Source organism: Gekko japonicus, unplaced genomic scaffold (genome assembly GCF_001447785.1).
Source record: "Gekko japonicus isolate JY-2015 unplaced genomic scaffold, Gekko_japonicus_V1.1 scaffold437, whole genome shotgun sequence".
NCBI lineage: Eukaryota > Metazoa > Chordata > Lepidosauria > Squamata > Gekkonidae > Gekko > Gekko japonicus.
This window is the reverse complement of record NW_015160223.1, coordinates 350,128-374,034: the sequence shown is the minus strand read 5'-3', so window position 1 is coordinate 374,034 and position 23,907 is coordinate 350,128. Positions and strand designations below refer to the sequence as shown.

At 41.7% G+C, this 23,907-nt stretch overlaps 3 protein-coding genes across 3 annotated transcripts in view; 2 read left to right on the top strand and 1 right to left on the bottom strand.

The window, feature by feature from the left end:
* MAGI3 (membrane associated guanylate kinase, WW and PDZ domain containing 3) overlaps window positions 1–5,965 on the top strand; it is a 237,437-nt gene extending 231,472 nt beyond the window's left edge. The window contains exons 20-21 of the mRNA XM_015411482.1: window positions 3,571–3,709; window positions 5,897–5,965. Of these exons, the coding sequence (XP_015266968.1) occupies window positions 3,571–3,709; window positions 5,897–5,946 (189 nt within the window). The 3' untranslated portion in view covers window positions 5,947–5,965. The remainder of the gene's footprint in view (window positions 1–3,570; window positions 3,710–5,896) is intronic.
* Window positions 5,960–14,473, top strand: LOC107110609 (membrane-associated guanylate kinase, WW and PDZ domain-containing protein 3-like). The gene is made up of 2 exons (XM_015411413.1): window positions 5,960–5,985; window positions 13,329–14,473. The coding sequence occupies exon 2, from the start codon at window positions 13,457–13,459 to the stop codon at window positions 14,471–14,473; it is 1,017 nt and encodes a 338-aa protein (XP_015266899.1). The 5' UTR covers window positions 5,960–5,985; window positions 13,329–13,456.
* A 4,334-nt stretch (window positions 14,474–18,807) lies between these two features.
* The window catches only part of PHTF1 (putative homeodomain transcription factor 1), a 35,666-nt gene continuing 30,566 nt past the window's right edge, over window positions 18,808–23,907 (bottom strand). The window contains exons 17-20 of the mRNA XM_015411472.1: window positions 22,609–22,764; window positions 21,463–21,558; window positions 21,193–21,318; window positions 18,808–20,470 (exon numbers count right to left, since the gene is read on the bottom strand). Of these exons, the coding sequence (XP_015266958.1) occupies window positions 20,450–20,470; window positions 21,193–21,318; window positions 21,463–21,558; window positions 22,609–22,764 (399 nt within the window). The 3' untranslated portion in view covers window positions 18,808–20,449. The remainder of the gene's footprint in view (window positions 20,471–21,192; window positions 21,319–21,462; window positions 21,559–22,608; window positions 22,765–23,907) is intronic.

Genomic DNA, 23,907 nt, shown 5'->3' with positions numbered 1-23,907 from the left:
ATGATGACACTTGTCTCTAACTGGCAGTAAGGTAGTTAAGAGAATGAAACCTGAAACCAGTTACAGGTCTGAGCCACAAAAGCTGCCCTATACTGTTTCTCAGTCAGTGTAGAATCTTTTCACCTAAATGAATGTGTTCACTGAAATGAACTCCTCTAGTATTTCATAGTCCTTTCAACCTCATATTAAATAGCTGAAGAGAGAGTATTGTGAAGCTTTGTAAACTGTCCCCATTCTCAAACACAGAAACTGCTCCATATAAGTGGGTTGAAACACCACTTTGTCCTATGTTTTAAGTGCTATCTCTTCCATCACCTTCATTATACCTGGAGTATCAGACTTTAACACAGCACCATGTAAAATTTATACTAGCAAGGCATTATGTAACACACAAAACTAAGCAACCCCAGATTGTATGTAATGGTGACACCTGGTGGTAAATTAACTTAATTGCAATCACACACACCAAAATTCTTGCCTTGTATGTTCCTTTACCCTGACACTCTGCCCCACCCCCCAGCAGTTCCATTACTAGTCAGTCAAGAGTTGGTACCAACATGCATTGTTCCGTATTTAGAAAATGCCTCACACTGTAAACACCCAATGTGCTCACAAGAAAGAGAGCCCTCCAGTCCAGTTTCAACCCCTACCATTCCACCCACTCCTTGTTGCTCATCATGGAAGCATCTAATCTTTCTCAGTATTCCTAAAAATGTTATGATTCTTCCTTATTTCTTTTGCACCAAATCCCTTCAGAAGAAGGCATCTCCACAGTCCAGCTCTGTCAACCCTTCAGAACGGGTATTTGTTCTCTCATTCTCCCATTTTTCATGTTAATTTTATAATAATTGTATACATTTCATTTTGCCTCTGTGTTCAAGATCATTCAGTATAATACTTGAAGGGGCAAATATTTAAAATATGTAAGAAATTCCAGAACAGTACCTCTAAACAGCTGGTGCTGTTCAACAGTACCCATCAGCATCCACATGTGGGGTCTGATTTAATGGTGATGCTGATGGGGAAGATGAACTTATCTGTGCAATATTGTGTGTGCCCACCATCTTTAAACTGTATTCTCAGCTGCTAGACATGCAATTTAAAAAACCCCAGAGATCAACTAGCTTGGGCTCATGTTGCACTGATATACTAACGTTGCACACATAGCAGTGTTGCGTGGGTAGTCACCCAGTTTAAATAACTGAAATGCCACACAAGTTCTTCTTCCTTGTTAGAATCACAGTTATATTAGGTCTACATTAGGGGTGTGCATTCAGATCTACCTGAGCCAAAAATATACCTGATAAATACCTTATTGGTATTTTTGGGGTATATTTTGGCATCCCAAATGTATCTGGGTTTTCTCAGGAAAACTGGGGGAAATCCCAAGAAAATCCTGGATATATTCAGGAATTCTGAAAACAGCAGAGAGGCAGGAGCAGATTGCCCCCGTTTAAAGGGACTGCAGAAGACAGCCCGAGAATCAGCTGTGACGGGGGGGGGGGGGGGGGCGGGCCTTCCTGCCAGCTTAGCTTCGGGCTGGCTTCTCGTTCAGCCTGTTTTAAACTGGGCTGCAGGAGAATCCAGCCCCAGAAGCTGCTGTGCCACAGGGAGCAATCTGCTAGCTGCCGCACAGCAGATCCCGGGGCCAGCTTCTCCTGCACTGTGGTTTAAACTGCGCTGCAGGAGAAGCCATCTCAGCCAGGTCTGCGCACCACGGGGAGAGACCTCCCCACGGCACACGGATCCTGGGGCCAGCTTCTCCTGCATTGCAGTTTAAACCATACTGCAGGAGAAGCCAAGCCAGCCCCAGAGTTGGGCTGGCTTAAATATATAGATCCAGGATTTTTTGGAAATTCCAGAATTTTTTCAGGTCCAATAGACCCAAACCAAAAAATACTGATTTTTAAAAATTGCACACCCCTAGTGTACATGACTGCTCACAGGGAGTAGTTATTTTGAAGGGTCCAGACGTTGGGTCAACTCTCAGAGTTGGTGCTGCATGTTTGAATTCTAGGTTGGCGATGGAAGAATAAGCTTGGTTTTGCACAGTGGGTGGTATGGTAGGTCCAGCATATGTTTATTTCAATATAGATGATGTTAGGGGCTTGAATTCAGCTTGGTAAAACAAGATATAGCTAAAGATTATGTATTTAATGTACTGATAGATTAGCACACTGCCAAACTGAAGTCAATCAAAGATTCAAATTGAGATTATGGTGATCAAGCAACAATTATGGGTGACATTTAAATCATTCTTTACTATGCTTAAAAGAGAGTTATGTTATGAAAATAATCATTTTGTTCTTATCACATTGCGAAATACAGGAGCAGTAAAATAATGTCAACATCTCCCTATTAACCTCTGTACAGGGAGACATATTTCAATATCAGTTTCAGTTTAGTTTATTGTAATTAGCCATTGGTCATTACAAAATTACAAAGTACAAATTGTGAACAAACTATAGGTTAATATCAGAATATATAAAAGTGCCAGAAATCGATGACAGGAAGGCATATTTCAATACAGACCAACATTTGGGTAATTTTAGTCTGTGGGAAATGCACATAAAGACTTTTCTTAACTCTAGTCTTATTTCTGTGAAGACGTTACTGTCCAGAGAGTTGGGGACATTTACCTTTTATATTCTAGGGTTGCCAGCCTCCAGGTGGGGTCTGGAAATCTCTGAGAATTACAGTTCATCTCCAGACTACAGTTCCCCTGGAGCCAATGGCTGCTTTGGGGAAATTGACTGTATGGCATTATACCCCGTTGAGGGCTTTCCCTCCCTAGGATGCACCCCCCCCCCAATCTCCTGGAGTTTTCCAACCCAGAGCTGGCAAACGTATTATATTCATATTTTCTCCTTTTTGCAAGAGAGGAAATAAATGCTAGAAAAACTGCACTTGAAACTGCCCATTAATCCACTACCACCCACCAAATGCACATTACCTTCCAATGTACCGGAAGCCAGAAAAAGGGGGAAAGGGAAGGACATAAAAACAGCACTCCAGACAAGGGAGTTTTATTTTCATGATACCTGGAGGTAACGAAAGATATCAGGCATTCATTCAGTGACACCTTTGTACCTCATGGCCATTACTAAACATTCTTATTGCTACTCAGTTAGTTTCTGTTAGACAAATGTGAAGGTCAAAACAGTCCTACCATGGCAAGAGAAGAAGGATTTCCAAAAGTTTGTGAACTAATGCTTTTCATGAAGCTGATGGCTCCCTCCTGCCCCCCCCCAAAAAAGTACCTGAAGCTACACATGTCACATTAAATGGATATTGATGTCAGTTTTATACATATAAAAGATATTATAACTGATAGTAATTTTGTAATGTTTAAATCCTGTTTGAGGCTTCTGAATGTAACTTTTGATCCACTTTTATAACTCTTGATTATGTATATTATGGGCTGGATTCAGAGGAACTGATTAAAGGCACACAACCTATAATATAGTGGGGAAATTTTTTTTAAAGAAGGAAGGAGCTAAAGTACTTCTCATAAACAGCAGGCATTTGAATGTTCTTTGTAACTTAATTTGGGTGCTTTTCTCCCCTCAGGTTGGTGACCAGATTGTTGAAATCAATGGGGAACCAACCCAAGGAATCACCCATACACGAGCCATTGAATTGATTCAGTCTGGAGGAAATAAAGTTCTCCTCCTTTTGCGACCAGGAACTGGCTTAATACCAGATCATGGTAAGATGCTGAACTGCTGACTTGTCTACAGAGCTGGTGGATGAAAGAGGGAATTAATATTTACTTGTATTTCATACTGAGGATGCTGCTGTTCTTCACTGTTGAGAGACCAATGCAGAAACAGTTAACTCTGCCTTCTCCTAGGGAGGTAGATCCAGGAACACGACTGTCTGCCTGGTTTCAGCTCTGCATTTAGACATTCCTATTCTCCTTCTTTCTATTCTGACAGCCCCTAAAATGTCTTCCTGCTCTCTACATCCCTTTTATCTTTCTTTCCTGCAGTAGTTAAGGGGGATGGAGTACATCTCCGAGGCTCAGTATAGCAAAGGCACTTTTTGAGCTCATCTAGTCTTTTTCATACCAGCCACCTTCAGCTGACACCATCAAGAGAACCTGTGATGCAGTGGATGTATACCCCTGATTCCCTAGGTGCTCTGTAATCACATTACCTGCAAGTCCTTCCACACAAGGAAACAATCACTCCGGCTCATGTTGAGGAGCCTTATTAGTTCCATTCCTATGCATTGTTTTCATACCTTTCAAGAAATTCATGCCAAATGTTCTCTTTCTAGTGATGACCCCAACTTTGATTTTTATTGCTCCAAAGTAGTTCCTGTTTTCTCAACCGAATCCTGCATCCCTTCCCAAAGTCAGTGCTCCCAAATGTTTATTCGTGAATGAACCAGCCTAAGAAAATGAATGGAGCAACTAAATGCATGTCCTCTGGAAACCCATCACAATGCAAGAATGTGTTCTAATCCACTGTTAGCAGTATAGATTTTTCAGGATCTATCCATGCATACTGTATCAGACCAGGGCAGAAAGCACCCACTCTAAAGACACATGTATAGCAGCTTCAGAGGGATGAGTCTTCATTTTTATAAGACATTGTGAGACTGATAACCTGTCCTTGGCAGAAGCTTGCGTAGGTGGAGAGTACTCCCACGGATCTTGTAAAGGGGGGACAGCAAGGTTCATTCAGATGACTTGCCTGCCTAATTGTTCTTTTAAATTCTTCTGACTGGTTTCTAATACTGAAAGAGAAATGGAAGTTTGATCTGCCTTAAAGTTCTCTTCTCCATCTTGAGGAAGGCAGTCATTCACATCTGTTGAGTTTGCTAACCTGTGGAGGTCCACAGCTCATCACATACCTGTCTGGACCTGTACATAGTTTGGCCATTTTCCTCCTTGTTTCCCCCCCCCCACCCTCTCCACATCTCTTCCTTCGCTTGTGGAAAGTATAGGTTAGGAGCCCACATTCTGGTTAGCTTAGATTCATTTTTATCTAGAAGGAAATTAAGTCCTGAAACCCTTCTTGGAAGGGGGTTCAAGCATGTTGGCCCTGTACTCTGAAAGCAAAGAGCAGCTAACTATCTCCTGACTGCCTTCCTAACAGAGAAGCAAACTTCATGGTAAATCCTACTTCCCATTCTGCTCTAGAGAGGTGGTTATAAAAACCTTCAAATCTTGCCAGAGTCTTCGCATTCATTGACTTCAGGAGCTGGAGGGCAGCCCACTGTCTTGTCAGTGAAGTAAATAATATGTGCAAATAACTAAAAAGCCAGTAGGAAATGTTTTCCCATATGCTTTTAAACTTCTTTTTTTTGCTAGTGCAAAATTCCCTAAAAATTTTAATATATTGCTTTTCCACACAGAGTTTCCTATTCCCTTGGTAAATTTCTGAAGCAATCTCGTAGCATATACACATAGACATTAAGTTTTGCATGTAATTTTTTCCAGGGCATTTTAAAAAGCACACTGGACTATGACTGTAAAGTGTGAGCTTCCATGATATGCTCCTTGGAATAATTAGCATCAGCTCCCTTTCCCCACTCTGGCGGAGCTAGTACAGCTACCAAGGTCTTTTGCCTAGTGTAGCAAAATTGCTCTGTGACCTACAATTTTAATAATTGTGTAAGATCATCCAGTTTTTTTACTGAAAGCATAAAGAACCAAGCTAAAGTCAATTGCCAACCTAAGGGGAAAGATAGCAGCAATCAGAGAAACTCCCCTCCCCATGCTACTCAGACCACTGCTAAGGTATTACAGAGAAACAGGTTTTTCTGTACTTACACTGTACCAGCTCTTGCCCTCTGCTTGTGAATTGTACATTTCTAATGAAATCTTTTGCTAACTGTGTGCTGTGATTTGGTATATAGTCCTGGGCTTTTTCTCTTCCTCCCTCAGGTTTGGCTCCTTCCAGTTTGTGCTCCTACGTGAAACCTGAGCAGCATTAAAGCTTTCAGTGCTTTTCTTGGTCTTTCCTTAAAGACTTGGTAAATCTGCATGTCTTGTGATTGACGTCTTTTTATTCGCTTGAAATAATAAGTTTTTCACTCTCCTGATTTTCAGTTTTCTTTTTGGCATGAATTGCAATAGGGTAGCCTATGACTGATGCAAAAGAATCTGCTTTAGAAGCCACTCACCAATTCAGCTAAGGACTATAGATTCCCACAAGCCTTTCCTTGGTGCCATCAATGGGCATATCACTGCACATCTTCTAAGGAAATTGGTTATTAAACTGGTTTCCTTGCAAACATCAGGAAACCTTACAATGGCAACTATCTTCTTTCTAGCTTCTTCTGCAAAACATACACCAATTTTCCAAGAGGGTGACTCTCTCTTCTGAAAGTCTTTGAGAGTATGCATACCATACCCATCTTCCCATCCATCAAATAACATACAAGAAGGGGATTGCAGCTGAGACCACCACATTTGACAACTCTTCATTACTTAGCTGAGCAGCTCACTTCTCTTTGGAACTGGATTGGCTCTGTATTAACAGGGGTTAATAGACTTTGAAGCTGGATTGATCACAAGTTAGGCAGCAAAAGCCCAGTAATTATAGTAAGAAAAACAGGTAGCCTAATTATAACTCTTGTCCAGGTGCATCTGTGCATTCATACGAATAGGCTTTGCACCTGTGCAGAGCCTCAATTTTGAAACTTCTAGAGCTAGTATTTAAGCATGAAAGACCTCTCCCTTCAGATGCAGTTTCAACTGCACATGCCCAAGAGTGAGGAGTCATGTCTTAAGAACATAAGAGACGCCAAAGGCCCATCCAGTCCAACACTCTGTCACACAGTGGTCAAAAATACCAGGTGCCATCAGGAGGTCCACCAGTGGGGCCAGGACATTAGAAGCCCTCCCACTGTTGACCCCCCACCCCCCAAGCACCAAGAAGACAGAGCATCACTTGCCCCAGAGTCCCTATCTATACCTTGTGGCTGATAGCCACTGATGGACCTCTGCTCCATATGCTTATCTAATTCCCTTTTGAAGCCGTCCATGCTTTGTAGCTCCTTCCAAAAAGATAAGAGTGCAGCGTAGCAAGTTAAGGGCACCTGTGACAGGGAAGGTAGGTAGGCTGTGTGATTGTGCAGAGGATCAAAGAACAGTGATTACTAGTAAGCAGCTTGTTCTTACTTCATGGCCTGTGTGCATCACACTAACAGGTATAGCCTAGTAAGCCGACCTACTTGGAGACAAGTACTAGTGCTTCAGGAAGACAGTCATTTGAAGACAGCTTAGCTGAAGTGTCCATCTGCTCTGGCATCTAGAGCATATTGCCTCATGAAAGTGCAAGATGGGGACCAGGTGGTTGCTCTGTAGAGCCCAGGAAGAGGAAACCTTGTGCTGAAATTTGCAGATGCAGTCAGCAGCCCTTGTGGAGTGAGCTCAAACTGTCCCTGCTTATGATCCAGCTCATACCGCAACTTGATAATCTGAGAGACCCAATGGTTGAACATCTGTGAGAAGGCACACTGTCCTTTCTTGTGACTCAGGTATCATAAAAAGTGGCATGTATGTTGTCCAAAGGCAGCAGTCTTGTCGATGTACATGGACACAGCCTTCCTCACATCCAAGTAGTGCAATACACAATCTGCATTCTAATTGTGATGAAAACCTTATGCCACCTTCAGCAGAAAGGAAACATCTGGATGAAAGACAACCTTCTCCTTGTGGAACCTTATATAAGGAGGGTCAGCTTGTTCAGATAGCCTTCTTGGCAGTATTAATGGTAACAAAAAAGGCCTCTTTAAGAGTAACAAGGTGGCCAGTGATTCAGCAGTCTTACCCAAGAGTTCGGAAAGGATGAGCTGTAGGTCCTATCAGGGACTGGTGACTGAACTTGGAAGATAAAGTTCAACAAGGCCACAGAAAACTGTTTTGCTACAGGCTGAAAAAATAGCAAACATCCGTACATGAGAAATTGAGAAGCAGACATCACAGCCAGATGAACTGAGTGTGCCAGTCCTTCAGACTTGACAGGCACAAGGTATTCTAGGATACAGGTCACTGAATGCATAGATGGATCCCATTTTCATTGGGAAGTGAAGGTGGTGAAGTGCTTCCACTCCTGGGATCTTTTGGTGAATTACTGCTGAACATTGATAATGACCTTTTTCAAAGTTTCAAGGAGCAATTCATTGGATGAATCCTCCAGACAACTAGGTGCAGGATTTTGGGTGAAGGACTCTGCCATAGCAATGAAACAGAATATTCTGCACCACAGGACTTTTGTGAACAACAGATGGCCAGTGTGACGTATTTCCTCACTGTATTACCTATGACACTGATGATAAGGTGGGATAGAAGGAAATGCTCAACTATCCTGACAAGTTCAGGAGAAAAGCCTCTCCCAGAGAGTAGTGATGTGCACCTACCCTGGAGCACAGCAAACTGCACTTCATTTTGAAAGGATTCAAAATTATCTAGATAGGCTGGAACAGTGGACTGAGACAAATAAAATGAATTTCAATAGAGAGAAGTGCAAAGTCCTACACTTAGGTACAAAAAATCAAAGGCACAGATACAGAATGGGAGGGACTTGGCTTGACAGCAGCACATGTGAAAGGGATCTAGGTGTTCTGGTTGATCACAAGCTAAACATGAGCCTGCAGTGTGATGTGGCTGTGAAGAAAGCTAATGCAATCTTAGGATGCATTAACAGAAGCATTGTGTCCAGATCAAGGGAGGTGGTAGTTCCGCTCTATTCTGCTATGGTCAGGCCTCACCTAGAGTACTGTGTCCAGTTTTGGGCACCACATTTTAGGAAGGATGTTGACAAGCTCAAGCCAGAATTGGGCAACCAGGATGGTGAGAGGGTTGGGATCCAAGTCTTATGAGGAAAGGCTGAAAGAGTTGGGTATGTTTAGCCTGGAAAAGAGAAGGCTTAGAGGGGACATGATTGCAGTCTTCAAGTATTTGAAGGGCTGTCATGTAGAAGATGGAGCAGACCTATTCTCTCTTGCTCGGATTGCAAGACTAGATCTAATGGATGGAAATTACAAGGGAGTAATTGATGCATCTCTCCTGCAGGTTGGGTTCTTCAGAGCATTGGATGCCATACCACCCTATTTACTGTTGTAGTACACGGTGGTACTGTTATTAATAGCCTGAATGTTGTAGGCTGGGAGATAGGAAGAAGTGATTTATATACCAAAGAGGTTCCAGGTGGTTGATATGAAAGTGCTTCTTCTATGGTGACCAGGGCTGTCTGAGCAAATCTGTGTCAGAGTAGGCTCCCCAGCCCCAAATGAAGGGACCTGTGGTCCGAGTTAGATGCAGAGTGGGAACACCCTGATCATGATTGTGGTAGTCTGTCCACCACCACAGAGAATGCAATACTTTCAAAGGCATGTGAATGATTTTCTGCTGAGACTCCAGTATAGGCTGGAAATGTAGAAGGAACAAGATTTGCAGAGGTCTCATGCAAAGTCTGCTGATGGATACTGCATGCAAGCCACATGAGATGTATCTTGCCACTTATGATTATGATGGACTGCTCAGGAAAGAAGTGCATGAGACATTTATTTGTCCAGAGCTAAATATTTTCTGCCAGTTCTACAGAACAGTAATGCCCCTATGTTTGGGCATGACAGGGGTGCAGACACCGTTTACCCAAAGGCCCAGCGAAGCTAGCATATGTAGATGAAAGAGAGACAGTCAATCATCCATGTAAGACAATAGTGCCAAAAATGTGCTGCACTTATTGCCACACACTTGGTGAAACCTTTTGGAGAGCGGGAGTGATGAAGGGCAGTGCGTACTGATAATGGTGACCTTGCAGAGCAAACTGGACTAATCTCTGATATTACCTGATTGAGATGTGAAAGTAGGCATCCTTTAAGACATCAGAAGCAAAACAAGCTACCAGTGTCAAAAGGAGAAGGATGGATCACCACCTGGAACTACTTGGTCTTGATGAAGTTGTTGATATCCTAGAGACTGATGATGGAATGGAGACCTCAGTCTATCTTTGGGACCATGACGTACCCAGAATAGAACCCTACATTGCTCTGGAAGCATGGCTTAGTTTCTGTTACCTCTTTATGCCATAAGGACACTATGTCTTGGAGAAAGGTAGGTTTAGAGAGGTAGTCGCAAACACTCTGCATGGTAGAAGCAAAGAGAATTCTATGGTGTTTTTGAGTAGTAGGAAGCAAGTGCTGTGATGGCCTTCCTCCCAGATTGAAAGACGTTGACAAAGATGGGTCAAGAGGCAGAGTGAAGTCACGCAAATTCTCAAAAGCCCTGCTTGAAGCCTAAAGGGACTTTGGACTGATCGGCTGAGAAATGAGATTTAGAGCAGAAGGAATGAGTTATTAATTGAAGAGCGTCTCTGATGTTCTGATGTTCTGATGAAGGAATGAGTTATTAATTGAAGATAAAGGCTTGTGAGAAAAAGAGCAGTCCAGTGGAGTGCCAGTAGAATTCAGTCATGTAGATGCAGGATTCCAAGACTGTTGCCTTTGCTTCTTGAATGAGGAAAGTGTAAGGCCCTTTGATCCAATAGTTGAATGTAGCTTTTGAATCCCCTTGAGCATCTCACTGGTCTTTTCTCTAAAGATGTCCTTCCTTTCAAATGGCAAGTCTTCAATCCATACAATAATCTTACATGATATTGTATCAGAACAGCAGCTGCCATGGTCTTTGCCTCTATGTTTTGGTGTCAGCACTTGTTGCTGTGTGAGGTGTAGACCTTCATCTCCAAAGACCCATAGCAGTCTGATCACCTCTGGGGGTATCAAAGAAAGACTGGATAGAGTGTCTCCCACATATAGGACAGGTAGTTAGATAGCTTGCTAGGTGGTGGTTCTGGTGTATAGACTCTCTTCCCTGCTCCAGTATCTTCCCTGGGACAGAGGTCAGACTGACTGGCCTGTAGTTTCCTGGGTCATCCCTCCTCCCTTTTTAGAAAACTGGGATAACATCTGCCCTCCTCCAGTCTTGTGGCACATCTCCTGTCCTCCAAGTATGATTGTTCTACCTTCTCTTAGCTGCTGCCTTGAGAAGAACATTCCTAGTTAGCTCTTATCTTTTCATAAAGAAAAAATATGTCTTTATTCAAAACTAGGAAAAAGGCTCGTTGTAGAAATAAATACAAGGAGCTCTAAAAAGAGGCTCTGGGCGGGTGCCCCAGCCTTGGACACTCAGTGTCAATTTGCTGTGGCGACCTCAGTAGGGTATAATAACACTGAGTCCACCATTTTCTCCAGAGGAACTGATCTCTGCTACCTAAAGAACAGTTGTAATTTTGAGTGATCTCCAGCCCTCACCTGGAGATTGGCAACAGTGGTTCCCCAGAAGGAAATAGTTGGTTTGGAGGGTGGAGTCTATGGCTTTGTACCTGTTCGAGGTCCCACGCCTCCTGAAACCTCACCCTCTCCAGGCTCCATCCCTCACATCTCCAGGAATTTCCCACCTGGAGTTGGCAACCCTATCTCCTTCCCAGCCAATCATCAACCTACCTTTATTTCCCCCTCATTCTTCAGCTTTCCACCCCCACACACCGTGCAAAAGCCAATGAAGTCGCATATGCAAATGACCTCTGTGTTCCGAGGCAGAGGCCAGTGAGGCTGCATATGCAAATAACCTCTGTGTTCTTACTGGCTATGGGGAGGAGAGGATTAGCAAAATGTTTAGAATGTTGGAGGCAGGACTCAGGCAAAGCAGCCAGTGGATAGGGAGACCCTCTGAATGACAGATCAGAGAGTGAACTGATATTGGAGTGTGTGGAATGTTCTAGAGAAGTGCCACCACCATTCGGCTTTTATTTATAAGGGAGATATGTTCCTCTTGCTCTTCGAAGATGACTCGTACAGATGAGCACCTTGTCTGTCTTTTGTGCCTTGGGGGAAAACACAACATAGCCACATGTAAGATCTGCCAGCAATTTACCTTGAAGGCCCGTGGTGTGGACCATGCCTCTCACCTGAAGGCTGCCTTATGGGAGAAGGCTTTATCCACCTTGGCTATCCCAGCAGCTAAAACATCTGCCCTGGTCAGCTTGCTACTTTCCTATATGGGACTGCACAGAACAATGATGATGAAAGCAGTGTTGCACTTACCTATAACTGTTGTTCATCTAGTTGTCTCTGTGCAGGCACACATCCCTCCCTCCTATCCCACTGTGAGCTCCTTGACTCGTATTTGTTGGCTCATAGCAACAGCCGAGGAGAACTGAGGGAGGGAGAGGGACCCCTCCCCAGAGCACATAACCGTTAGTTGGGGAAATGGCCCCACTAGACTTCAATTGGGAGGGGCCCCTCCTGCTCTGTTACTAGGCTAGCTAGAAATCTTCCAGTGGCTGGCCTGCGCGTGTGCACAGTCCCATGTGTGCCTGCATAGAGACAACCAGATGAACAACAGTTACAGGTAAGTGCAACATTGCTTTTCCAGGCAGCTAAAACTGCAGAGACTGGAGCAGTGGGGTGGCAGGATCCGTCAGTTCCTCCAACACCATCAGGGCCTTCTCCCAAAGGGCAGCCTGCAAAGAAGATCTGATTTTGATGAGCCTGCTTGGTGAACTTTTGCCCATGGATGCAGGCACTGACTTTGTGTTTCTTCCCTGGACAAAGAAGGCAATAATTGTTGCTATCCTTGGGATAGAGTTTTTCCGTGCCTGTTGGCTGTATTTAAAAATTGTCTTCTGTACTATAGGCACCTATGTGCTGTACTCAAAGAAAAACTGTATAAACTAGATAAGTAAACTTACTACTATAACACCTATAGACACCACAAACTATGAAAAACTTTTAAATAGAGAAAGCAAATAAGAGAGAAACTAGCATTGGGAGAAAGAAATGTCACGGAGAAGGTTCCCGATCAATTCTACCACTGGCAGCCAAAAGAGAACTGAGTGGGAATGCCTTACTCCTCTCCCTTGGGCCTATGCATTCCAAACTCTCTCTGAAGGGATAGGACTTTCATGCCTAAACACTAATCCCAAAAGTTTCCAAACTGAGGCCTTGCTCAGGTGACAAGCCCATCAATGTGATGCACACATACCACAAAGCAGTTTAAAAAAAACCCTCCTGTACTTTCAGTTGTTATATAGAAGAGTCAGGTTTGGAGTTCACTGGCAGATGAGCTGGAGTTTGGGACACCAGAAACCAGGTTTGCAAAATAGGAAGGAAGGTATGCTGACATCAAAACTAAGCAGTATTGCTTCAAAACATGCATTAGCAAATGAATAGAGTCTATAAAGCTGTGTTTTCCTCATGCAGTTCTAGAGACTTGTTGGTATGAATTTTTGTTTTTGGACAACCTAGTTTATCATTCTAAAAGGGCTTTTAATGTTTATAATGGATTTTTTTTATTTATTCTGACACAGGTGATCTGGATAGTTTTAATCCAACATCCTCAAGTGTAACACATGGTGATCAGACACCACTTCCCTCATCCTCACATTCTGCTTCCACATCTGAAGCATCTCATTTGCCAGGATCAGAAGAAGCTTTAATGAAAGTTCAGACATCTGAGAAACTGGAAGAACGGAAGAACACTGTGCCTGAAAAGAAAAGCACTTTAATGGAAAACCACTTGGAGACAGAGAATACGACCTCTACACAAAGGAATGTGAACAAGCAGGACCTCTCCTCCCGCCTAGGTAATGAGATGGCACACAGTAATGCACAGCTAGCAAAGGGCAAGGCAACCAGAGGCAGATCAACCAGCAGAGGAAGATCAGCTAGTCCAAAAAAGTTAAGCAATAGTACTTCCAAAGACCAACATCAGGTACGAAGCATCAGCCCTAGGAGGGGTGAACCTAAAAAACACCACAAGAGGTGCTTAGACCAACCAGAGAGTCCCAGAAAACACATGAACAAGCACCCAGGAACATCTGAGAATGTAGTTATTGGAAGAGGCCCTACCCGGGTAAAGAGAGGCAGATCTGTCAGTCCCCAGAAACATCCAAAGGGTGAGAGAAGCAGAAACCAGCTAAATATGGAAGAAGGGTTACCAGAACTTCAAAGCAGAACACCTGCTAGTGATAAAACCTCAACTGTACCACCAAAAGATGAAAAGGCTATATTGGGAGACTTGGGAGCCATGAAGGAAAATAAAAACCTAAATATAGCTACAAAGGAGGAGAATTATTCTTCAGACACTGCACATGCCAAGTCAGTAAAGCAATCTCTCTCACCTTCTAAGGCTAATCAATTTAGGAAGAAAAAGTTGGAAGATGAAAAAATAAAGCCAAGCTTTGAAGAGTCAAGCTCTAACCAGTCCCAAATGGCAGGTCTTCCTGATGATTTAACACTTTCCGGGGATAAAAACACTAGACTTGAAGCAGAAAAGCCTCTGAATAAATTCAGAGACAATGACTTGGAGCCAGCTGACAAAACCAAAGAGGATGGAATTTCCAAATCTGAGATTAGATCTCCAGTGAAGAAAACAATAACTCCTGGACCTTGGAAAGTACCAAGTCCAAGTAGAGTCACAAAAGCAGCAAGTGTGACTGACAAACGGGTTTGACTGACAAAAATATTTTAGAGCATATTTTAATTAGGTTTCTAATGTGGTCACAGTTTGTTTTCACAAAACTATCATTTTTCAGACACTGTGATTGACTTAATGAAAAGTACATTTGATTTGATCATGAACTAATTAGGCTGCATGAAGGACCTTTTGGATTGCGTATAAGAAACTCTCTTCAAAAGCTGCTGTCCTTTTGTCCCTTTTAAAGGTTGTGTCCTGCTGCTCCTGATGTTGCACTGCTAAGGCTTTCTGATAGTATTGTGAGTTAATGAACAAAATTATTTAATGCCTATTATCAGTGTACTCATGACTCAATACTCGTTCTTGTGCCAAGTTATCTACTGTATCCTGTTGAATCTTCTCCTGCATTTTCCACTGCCACAGAAAAGGAAGATTTTGTTTAAAGATGAGTATTTACTCAGGCATGCTGCATGTTTACATAAGGGATATTTCTGAGTTCTCACTGCTTAAGCAAGGTTGGATGGGCTGGTTCTCTTGGCTCTGTGGAATCAGGGAGCAAACACATCCCAATAGCCTTCTTTCACAAATCTTTGTCCTCAAAACCCTTCTGTACCAGCAAAGTGAGTCTGAGCAAGAAGTGCCCCATTTTGCATATTTAATACTTTCATTTGACTGAATAATACCCATTTTGATTCAATTTTTGATGCCATCTTCAATACATTATGCAAATTTCAATCTGAGAATTAAGCAGCAATTTTAAAATCACAGTAGAATTCCATTTGGCAGGGAGGGCGGGACATTAAATAAATAATAATTTCTTTGAGACTACCTTGAAGTAAGTGGGTTTGGGGTTGCCCTCAAATTATGTGCTTTTTAAAATGAACACTTTTAACATTAGAAATTAAATACGCCAAGTGTGCATATGCTTCCAGGCTTACTATCATGCTGTGTGTCAGACTCTCCCATCTGTTCTTCGTTTTTGTTTTATTTTCCCCCTTAATGCTGGTTAAACACTTGAAAATTTCCTGTCTTGCCTAAAAATGGAAAATCTTAAATCATAGCAAGCAAAGTGAACCAGAACCAATCCACCAATGTTAACTTCTTAAGAACTGTCCTTCCTTGTGCCTGTTAACAGAAGCCTATTCTGTTTTACTTTGTAGGTATATTATTTTCAAGTTTTCAACAGAGTCCATTGAACTTATCTCTTTTGTTTCTGCATGTGTGCAAATGTTAATATTGATGAATGTTAACAGTGGAGCACCTTTGTACCTCAAGCATGTAGTCAATCAGAGGTGGCAATCTATAAAGAGAGAGCATTTGGGTTTTTCAGTGTTCTAGTCCTGGTCTGGTTGCCTTTGAATTAGTTTGAGTAACAGGAGTGGTTTAGTTTGATCCAGACCAGCAAAGCAGAAAGGAAGGGAAGGGAGCGTTGCTGTATGAACTCTTACATGATCCATAAATAAAATATTTTAATTTTTTTGCCAATTAGCCTCCCAGTGAGAAACAAAAATTATGACTCTTCCCCAGAAGGTAACTAGAGGAAACATGTTTTGTTTTTAAATACACTAAGAAGTTGGAGAAGAGCAAGAGCCAAGTAGCACCTTAAAGACTGACAAAACATGTGGCAGGGGATGAGCTTTTGTGAGCTCACCGCTCACTTCTCATACCTGCCACATATTTTGTTAGTCTTTAAGGTGCTCCTGGACTTTTGCTCTTTTCTACTGCTACAGATGGACTAACACAGCTACCCATCTTGATCTATCACAAAGAATTTAGGTAAATGAAGATTTTACTTCCCCTTTTTTACTTTGTCTATTTCAGCTAACCTTTTAGAATCAGCTTATCTTATTCTTTCCCCTTTCTTCTCAAGCTTTTCCCCATCCTTGTTTTCTGTACCCTTCAGTTATTTCTCTCTCCACCCCCCATCCCCAGCTTTCTGGCATGCTCAGCCCTGTACTATGCACAGATGATTCTTAGAAACTTGTAGGTGGTGTAGCAGAGCTCTCACTGCCTGGGATGTTCAGGTACATTTTACATCCTGCCATGGTTTCTGTTAACTGGTTTTGTGGATTTGGTAGTGCTTCAAGCAATACATGAAAAAAAGTTAAAACTTGCTCCCAGTAGCATAACCAGCACTGCAGCAGCAGTGTATGTTGCAGACACGTTTCTGATATTGTCTGTATGAACCCTAAGGCTGAGTGAAACTTTCCTCCTTTCCTCTTCGCCCCCTCACAGACACAAAATGGGGAAAGAAGTATCTGTATCTGTTATTTAATAGCCAATAAGAAAATCAATGCAAAGCTACTCTTTCCTACATATCAACAGCCTATCATTTCAAGAACATTTTACATTCTTTTTCTTTCAATGGCCAACATATTCAAGAATTCATTGTTGTTTTTTCTCTTTGTAGTGAAATCATCTAGACCAGAACACTGGGTAGTCAATTTTACTCCATTGATCTGCATAGGCATTAGGGTAAGCAGCTGCAAGTGGAAGTTTAAAAAAATGAGTTTTTCCTCTTTGTAGACAGCCTCCCCACTGCCATTATGTGTGTTTTACCACTGTTGCTGGATCAGGGCAGCTGCCTCAGTAACACCAACAGGGAAGCTTTCCCATTTACAGGAATTACAGGAATTTTTGTCTGCTCAGCCTTTTAGTCTCTCTCTGTGTGCTCTTATTTTTTCACAGTACTTTTCCTTCTGCATGAGCCTATCATAGAGAGCAACTAAAGCCGGCACTGGTCGTTAGCAAATATAGGCAAGGCTGACAGCTTTAGGGATGTTGTTTCTTTTGGAAGTATTGCTTTTTTATTATTATTATTAAAGTTTACTGATATATATGTCTTTCCTTCCTTGCTGGGTCTGAATACTAGTGCAATGGCTAGTGGACTGGTCCAGCCTACTAGGACACTAGCAATTCTGTGAATTCTCTGGATGTGAGCACAAGGTAGTGAAGTTCCTGTGATCCCAGATGGGGCATGATTTCAGGATTGAGCTCAGGAACTTTCTTATAGAAGAGGTGTATCTGTTGTCAAGGTAACATGAAGTTGTTGCTGAGTTTGTCTGACTTGCTGTTCCCTTGAGCTGAATGTGCCACTACAACTTAACCAGAAACAATCAGCAGAAATGACAGCTACAAGTCACCTGCTCAAGGTTCTTAAGCGTCTTAGAAAAGATGGTTGCTGACTGCCCCTTTCCTTACTAACCTTCTCCCAGACTGATCATCACAAGGATCACAATGAGAGACTGAAATATGGAAAGGATTACAGCAACTGCAGCCAAAGCGTCAGCACAGAGCCTGCTGGCCAGCAACTATCATAGGAGAGAAAACAGAAGCCTGTTCACTGCTGGAAAAGAAAAGGGGCATAATAGGCAGTCTTGTTCTTAGAGGTACTTCCTCCTTGGACAGTCAGGACCATATACTAGTGTAATAATGTTCATTTAAGTCATGCTGGAACATCTGTTCATCTTTAAAAAACTTGAATAAAATGTATGTTCATTAGCTGTCCGAATTTACAAGTCTCCTAGAGATCCTCAACGAGGCTTTTTTAAATCTGTTTGAATAGTAGTACCCCCACACATACACACACCATACCAGATTTGCTTCGTAACTGGTCTCAGCTTGAAAAGCACCTTCTAATAATATGTCTCAAATGGTGGTGTTCAGGAAAGGAAGATAAAAGCCGCATTGGCTGGGCATATCTGTGGAGGCAAGTCACTGAGACAAAATAAATCAGTTCTCAGCAGGAGTTACCAACCAGAAAAAACATTTCTGGTTAAACTATTTTTAAAATAGTTTTTCTTAATGTGTCATTTGATCTTGTTTAAGAACTCAAGTTGCTATAGGAAGTATGTGCAAATATTGTGGAATATTACTGTGAAAATACTTAATATTTGAGTTAGGCTGTGTAGATTAATATCTTAATAAATGTCATGAATCCTTTCAGTAAGATTATCTCCACTCAATCACAAAATACAGCATTGAATGAAAACTGCAGAAGTATCAGGATGACTTGGTGAAACTGAAATGGCTCCTTTCCCCTCTACTCAGCAAGTAACTGTCATCCAGATGCTACTCTGCCATCTAATGGTGTGACCTAATTTGTTGTCTTCTGTTTAATGTGAACCCTCCTAGTCAGAGACTCTATATCTGTACGTATCTGCATAAAATGACTTAGCAATGTGGCCTTGGAATGCTGAGAAACCTATGGTTGTACTGGATGTAAATGTTTATATATTGTACAGCACCTTTATATATACTTCTGAGGTTCTGACTAGAAATACCTGTAAATTGCTCATTATTTTTTATATAGATACATTAAAGAGAGACTCTAGTTCATGGCCTCTGGCTTACTGTATACTGTAGCTGCCTTTGTGAAGAATTAACTCCTTTGGTTTACAGCTCATAAGAATGTTGGATTCATTCCAGTTATGAGTGGAAGGAAAACAATTGTTAGCATATTGTTCAAAAACACTTGAGCAGATGTACATACATTGTTGCAACAGATACATTTTGCAAAAGTTCTCATGCTTCTGAAACCTTTTACACAAGCACACTATAACACAGTTATATTCATCTTTGGTAGGGAAGGCTTCAAACAATTCTTCTGCTTTTGACTCCAACAGCTGTAGATATATATTTGACCTTTACAAAGAATGGACAGAACTGTCCATTCTTCCTTGGCTTTTCTTTGACACTATATCTGACTTAGTTGGATGTTAGTTGTCATGATTTCTTTCAACAGTTTACAGCCTTTACTTCTGCCAGCACGGAGGGTATTGTATTTTCCTTAGAAAGCTCTAGGGCCAGAATCTCCCTTGAAAGATAGCAGTTTCTTCCCCTTCAGCAAGTGAAGTTACTTTTATTTTAAAAAATGATTCCCATGTTACGTCAGACCTTTTCCATATTGTGTGGGAAAACCATACAAATATGTTCTAATGCCTGTGCACGCATTTGGGAGATGTTAAGGGTTTTAATTGTGAATACGATTTTCCCAAACATGTACATAGTAGTATACCTATAGGGAGAAGGCATGTATGAAGCAGCAACATTCTTCCTGAACCCTACTTGGCAGCAGGTGCCGGTAGAGTGTTTTATCATCAGTCCCCTAGAATAGGAAAATGTTCAGGGCCAGCCCACTTTACATGGGGCTAAGTGCCACCCGTGGGTGGTACAATCTTTTCCCACCAGGAATCTGGCTTTTTAATTTCTTCTTAAACTGTGTAAAAATCTGTTCTCACTCCATGGCAAGGTATAAACATTGCTGTGTTCTCTCCTGGAGAGATTGTGGTGCTTGTACAGATCAATCTGAGCTCACATAATATAAAAATTATCATCTTTCCTGGTGTGTGTGGCAGACCTACTGTAAGCCACCTTCTGGTGCTGGTTGTATGTTACTAAGCAACTGCAGTCTGAACTGCCAGATGCCTGGAGAGATTATACTCCTCTTATGGGGATAGGATGTCATTCTTTTTTCTCTTGTAAGTCAGCCAAAAAAATTTGAAAGCTTTTTTTGAGTGATACTAGGCTTTGCAGTAGAGGTACTTCAGACTTTTCAAAGTGTAGATCAACAGTAAGCTACAGAAAATATGTGTTTCTGCTAGAAACAAGGACCTGGTCTAAGAACCACATTGCCCCAGTATCTTCTATCCTTGTGGGTCATGTGCTTGTTCGTATTCTAGTTTGCTCCAGCTGGACTAGTTTGAACTATATCGTGCTGCAATGTATTCTTAATTTCACATTTCTCCAGTAAGAGGCAATGGGTGGTTTCTGCTGTACTCCATGGGAGCTGCAGATTTGTCCCATTAAGATAATCTTTGCTTATTAGAATAATTTACCAAGGTTTATTGAACTATATCTTCAAGATATACGATCACTCAGAAGAGTAAGGAGGATGCATGCATGTTGGTTAAAGCACCAGCTTCCAAACCAAGACCGTGTAGGCATCTGTCTTGCCTCCATTGATCACTCTTGGGCTTTGCACAGGGGAAGACTTAGGTTCTGTTCTTCAAGTCATGGTTTGATTTTCCACAACTAAAAAAAATAATTAGACATCATTACTATCAAGCTAAGAAAGCAGATTTCAAGGCCAATTAAAAATCCCATCACAGCAAAATTGGTTTCATAGCTTGGACAATGGCTTGGCTCCTCTGGTGTTGTTCTGTCAGCATAGCTGCATTTTTCAGAAGACCAGCTTTTCTGTTTGTGGAGAAGAGGAGGTGGGTTTTTACTGATTCCCCTTTCCTACTGCAGACTCCCAGTTGGTCAGTGGACCCAAAGGAACATGACTTTGGGAGGCAAAGAAGGCAGGGTAGTTGCTTTCCTCAAGTGTGACTCTGCTCATGAAACTTAGGATTGAAGCTTAAGACCTTCCCACAGCAGAAAAGCTGAGTGCCAGACCCAGTCAGTGTCCAAACCAGTCTCGCCCTTTTTTTTCAACCCAATAGGCTTGCACACATAAATAGGGGGGGGAATTACTTGTGAATTCCCCAGTTAGTAAATGAAGGTTGGGGCAGATATTGCAAGCACTGAACTTCTACTCTGCTTGGGGTTTTTCAGTCTTTCAAGAATTCAGTCTTGAAAGGGAATATGAGAGAGAAATTCCTGTCTTCTCCAAGTAAAGGCAGAGCTTTTGCCTGACTGGACAAAAATGTGTACATCTCTGTAATTCTGTTTCCCAAAGTCTTAACAGAATGGTGAGAAAACACACATTCAAAAATCATCATTCAATTTCACTCGCCCACCTCAGCACTTACTCTGATATTGAATCCTAGCAGATCACTTATAACACCAGAGACTGCAGACAGGATCACCACACGTGTAATGTTGTAGATTAAGGGATTCATTGTCAACCCATAGAGTCTAAATGGTGTATCTAACTCCTGCAGTAAGAGAAGACAAATTAATGAGGCAGTTCTGCTCCCATATAGTAAGGGAATGGCCATGCATCCCTTACCAGCAAACCAGTCCATGGCCTATTAATAGGAAAATTGCTGCAGAGGGTTGCATTGTTCTTAACCACTTACCTTCAGGAGCTTGGTAGACAGCTTTAGGACATTGTTCACAAGAATAAGCTGTTCTTTCTTATTTGGCTTTTTCTCCATCTTTAAATATAAGTTTACCTGAAACACAGATTATTTTTAAAAGCATTTATTCAACACAGGCACTAATGCAAGTCAACACAGAAAACAACGCAAGTCAGTTCTGCAACTGTAGAGTCTGCAGGTTTGTGCAACTGTGGCACAGGTAACTTCCCTCATCCTCCCTTAAAGCCAATAGTCCTCAACTGCAGAAGACACTAACCCAAGAAACGTTTGTGTTTTATCAGCAACTATTTTTCTTTGAGCCATAAATGAGACATCTGAGACTGACTTTAGAAGGAGCTTTTAAATTATATTTTAAACTATATAGATACACATACATTGTTTATCTGCATGCCAACAAATGTCTCTAGTTCTCCCTTCACTAAAACTCAGATAGACAGAGACAATAACAGTCCAAGAAGGCAAGTCTGCAAATTAATCCTGGCTGGATGAAGAAACGGTATGGTTTTAAAAGCCTGGCCTGAATAATTTCAAAGGTGCCTACATTTGTGAGAGTGGTTTAGCAGAGATGGTTATGGGAAATGTGCCCAGGCTATTTGCTTCCAAGGGTATGGAAGAGGTAGGTGCAAAATAACAGCAGCTGGGGGGGATTATACTGAAGCCATACCCCCCCCCCCGGGACTAGTAGACTGGCCCAGCTTGTTCCTGGCTTCAGATTTTGCCAGACAGTCCCTGCACAGCTCCCAGTTTCTCTATAGTCATACAGACAGACCTTGATTTCTTTAAAATGGAGATGAAAACTTTGCACTCATTTGTTCCAGTTACAAATGCCGGTTATTTACACAGTAAAATTGTGGCTCTGTGGGCAGAAAACCCTGGCCTTTGGCTTGGAGCATCTGGTTTGAAGTCACACTAAGGCAAATTTAGTTAAAACACTTAAACATGCTCCATTAAACATGTCATGAATTATGCCAGGTTATTCTAGGGCAAGTTACCATTAGAAACCCATTTCCACACACCTATAGTATTAAATGGTAACACTGCCAAGAGTTTCTACTGAAATGGCCAAGTTACACTTTTAGGCTAGAGAAAAGGTGTTCATGGCAACAGTACATACAAACAAGATACCTGCTCAGTAAGCAGAATTGAAACATTACTGTATTTCTTGTTGGTTTCAGACCCAAGAGATGCAAAGCGCAGCAAGAAGAGAAGCAGGGCTGTTTCCCAGATGAGGAATTCCCAGTTGTAAGCTGCATTCAGAAATGTCTTGTGACCCTTTAAAACCTATGATAAATAATATGACAAATCAGCAGACACTCCCATAACTTTCTGCAGCATCTGCTGCAGCACAAAAAGGACTTGGAGTGATTCCTTTCCACATCTGAATTTTAAAGCATGCACAATAATAACAGTTCCTTGTCCATCAAGTTCTGATTTAAACATGAACTGGTGAGGCAAAAAACCCCCCTTGTGTGTCTCTGCATACAGCCAGCATCACGACTAAAAATTGCCTGCTTCCCAAGCAAAGTAGCTACCCATGCATACCACACCAGAGATACATAGCTCAGCAGGTGAATGTCACACTGGCATGTTAAGTATGTGTAGGAAGTCCGCAGCCCAGTTTCAGTTATCCTGGATGATTCTTGTCAGGCCTGATTCCAGGATAGCCACGCCCCTGAATAGCTGCAAAAGTTTAGTTGATCTTTCCTATATCATTCATCTCCTTGCAAGAAATACACCAGACAGGGTGTTTGGTTCATTGTGGGCACAGTAGGCATATAAACTGTTAAAAAATATCTGCCTTACTTAATTTTTTATAAAATTCAACATTTTTAACTTTGATTAACTTAAAAGAATATGATCAACACTATCCATTCTACACAGAAAATCAATGGAGAGCAATTACATGGGTCCATTCAAAAGTACAAAGGCCAAGAGCTTCCTTCCAGAAGAAGGTGGTAATCAATTTACACTTCCAGAAACATTGCTACCAGTAACTAACTGTCCTGCATGAGAGGGCTCACATTCTTGGCTAATGAATTGTTCTACAATTTCAAATACCATATATGTCCTCTAAAATTATATAAATGCTGTTCTAGTACATTTTTGCTATTTTAGTCATAACAAAGAATATCATAAATAATGATTACAAGTTTTTCATACATATGATTATCTGCTGGCCCCCAACCAATACAACCACATCTTTGATCCTTGTCTGAACGGTCTTTCCACTCTCTGAAGCTTCTTGCACTTGGGCAACAGTATATACATCTATTAATATGAATTATACTAGTTCCAATATACTAGAGGCTGTATTATTTTGTAGCTTCTTTGTCTTTCCCCAAGGCTGTTCTGTTTTGGGTTTCTTGATTCCCTATTTGGCTTTTCCCAGTATTATGCTAAGATGTGAGGCTGCCCTTGATTCTG